At 36.2% G+C, this 2,580-nt stretch overlaps 1 protein-coding gene across 1 annotated transcript; it reads left to right on the forward strand.

The window, feature by feature from the left end:
- Window positions 1–307: 307 nt before the first annotated feature.
- LOTGIDRAFT_146901 (hypothetical protein) lies at window positions 308–2,380 on the forward strand (the record flags this gene model as incomplete). The annotated part of the gene is made up of 4 exons (XM_009049382.1): window positions 308–510; window positions 863–998; window positions 1,567–1,762; window positions 2,208–2,380. Coding segments are annotated over 4 exons (708 nt in total), but the record flags the coding sequence as incomplete, so codon positions are not given.
- Window positions 2,381–2,580: the final 200 nt, after the last annotated feature.

Below are 2,580 nucleotides of genomic sequence, written 5' to 3' on the forward strand. Positions count from 1 at the left end.
CTGAGATTGCTCGAATTTCTAATCTAGTTTTGAGATTTATGCCCGAAAAACTTTCTTTCGGGGCTACGAGGCTGCCCCCTCTGACCCCCCCCTTCGGCTATTCCACTGAATCAGGATATACTACTTGCCCCTCCAAACAAGACTCTTTTGAAATCTTGATTTTGTCTTTAAAATTTTTGGAGAATAAGACAATAAGTTCAAATTTGAAAGATTAATTTCCACTTTTATAAAACTTAAAATTTTCTGGTTTTTGTCTTTTTTGTCAAAACAATCCACGATTTTTTTCATTTCCGAATTATTTTTTTAGTTGCCAAGTTACAAGAATTTTAAAGGAACGATAGATGAAATAAGTGATAATAACAGATACCTCGTTAGTGGTGAGATATCGATACTGGATGATAATTCTATAGAAATATCAGAGTTACCTATCAGAACTTGGACTCAGGCTTATAAAGAAGATGTTTTGGAGCCAATGTTACACGGTACTGATAAAATAGCAGCCATGATAACGTAAGTTATTTATTTTCAAAGAATTTTAATTTTGTTTTAAAGCCCTGGTTCCCAACCTGGGTTGTTTTCACCTCCTGGGAGTGTGGGACTAGGGTGTCCAGGGGTGTGACCAACTGGTGTAAAAGAAGAATATGTTTTCAACTGAGAGAGCATCTCACATCACATGCTGGAAATGTGGATGAAGCAAATTTTTGGGGGTGATTGCTCCAGGGGTGTGAAGGCTGAAAAAGGTTGGGAACCACAGCCTTAAAGAGACAGGTTCGCCTTCCGTTAGACCAATCGGAACTTAGTCTCAGAAACGAGAAAAGACAGAAGTGATTATAAAATAACAAAAATATTTGAACTATTTCAGTGATTATAAAGAATACCATACAGAATCAACGGTGAGATTCGTCATCAAAATGTCACCGGAAAAACTGGCCCAGGCAGAAGCTCAAGGTCTACATAAAGTTTTTAAAATCCAATCCAATATTTCAACACAATCTATGGTGAGTGAAAAAGATTTGTGGTTTTGATGGATCTCATGTCTTACTTCTTTAGCAGGCTAATGTTGCTGTCCTGGCAAAATTTCCCTCATCTCACACTGCATGGCATTGCCTGTCTTCATTAGTCCACATGGTACAGAAAAGTAGGACGTAAAACTCCATTCATTTCATTTTATTTTACTACTGAGGCATGTTTTTGAATTGTAAGTACTTGATGGACCACATATCTTACTACTGAGGCAGGCTAATGCCAATGTCCAGGCAAAATTTCCCTCATTGCACCCTGCATGACGTTGCCGTCAAACATTTCAAAGCACCTTGTCTACAAGGGTGTGCGCACAATATTTACAAATATTCAAAAAAGTTGAGTTGTGCACGATCGAAAAAAATAGGTTGGGAAGAATTCAAAATGGCGGAGTAAGAAATAGATGGGAAATATTGAATTTGACATATTTGGCTTCCAAACGGTTCGATTGAGGTCAGAATTTGAACAGACAGAACCTGTTCAGAACTCGCTAATCGCCGCCATCAATTTTACACCATGTAAACTCACTGTGTTTTTATATTTTAGGTTTTATTTGATCATATGGGATGTATCAGAAGATACGAGTCAGTTTTAGATGTATTGAAAGATTTTTACGAACTTCGTTTGAAATATTACGGCAAACGTAAACATTTCATGGAAGGGATGTTGGCTGCGGAATCATTGAAATTAGATAACGTAGCAAGATTTATCCTAGAGAAGATCGAAGGAACCATTGTTATTGGTAAGTTATTTTGGGTTGTAAAAGTAAAGATTAAGTGAAATGTTCGTTTTTTATTAGCTTTTATTTTTATTATAACCACTTCGGTTAAATATCCCTTGACAGTTGGAAATCAAAAAAGAGCAGGCTAATGTCACTGTCCTGGTAAAATTTCCCTCATTGTACACTGCATGACTATAACTTTCGAGTAACCGAGGCCCTGTGTGCTACAGTCTGTGCACATTAAAGATCCCTCGACAGTTGGAAATCGAAAAAGAGTAGGCTAATGCCACTTTCCTGGCAAAATTTCCATCATTGTACACTGCATGGCGTTGTCTGTCTTCATTAGCCCACATGGTGCAGAAAAGTAGGATGTAAAACTCCATTCATTTCATTTCTTTTTTTGCCAGGTTTCTTGTTAATTTACAACTCTTATCAGCTGTGTAATATCTAATTATTTTTATTGTAGAAAATAAGAAAAAGAAGGAGATTATATCGATGTTAACCAGACATGGATACGATAGTGACCCCATCAAAGCTTGGAAAGAAGCTATTAGCAAGGATGTGGTTAGTATGGTCTATTCTCTAGGCGATAGTCCAGTCATAAAACCCTTAGTTTTAGTAGAATTGCAAGTACTATAGATGTTTATTCTTATAAAGAGATTGTAAAGAGGTTTTCTAAATTTTTTATGTATATCAGGGACACTGATAGCATCAATTTACATCATTCTAATTTTCAATCAGACGTCTGTGGTTCTTGTTAAAGAGATTGTAAAGAGGTTTTCTAAATTTTTTATGTATATCAGGGACACTGATAGCATCAATTTACATCATTCTAATTT

Source organism: Lottia gigantea (genome assembly GCF_000327385.1).
Source record: "Lottia gigantea unplaced genomic scaffold LOTGIsca_1349, whole genome shotgun sequence".
Classification (NCBI taxonomy): domain Eukaryota; kingdom Metazoa; phylum Mollusca; class Gastropoda; family Lottiidae; genus Lottia; species Lottia gigantea.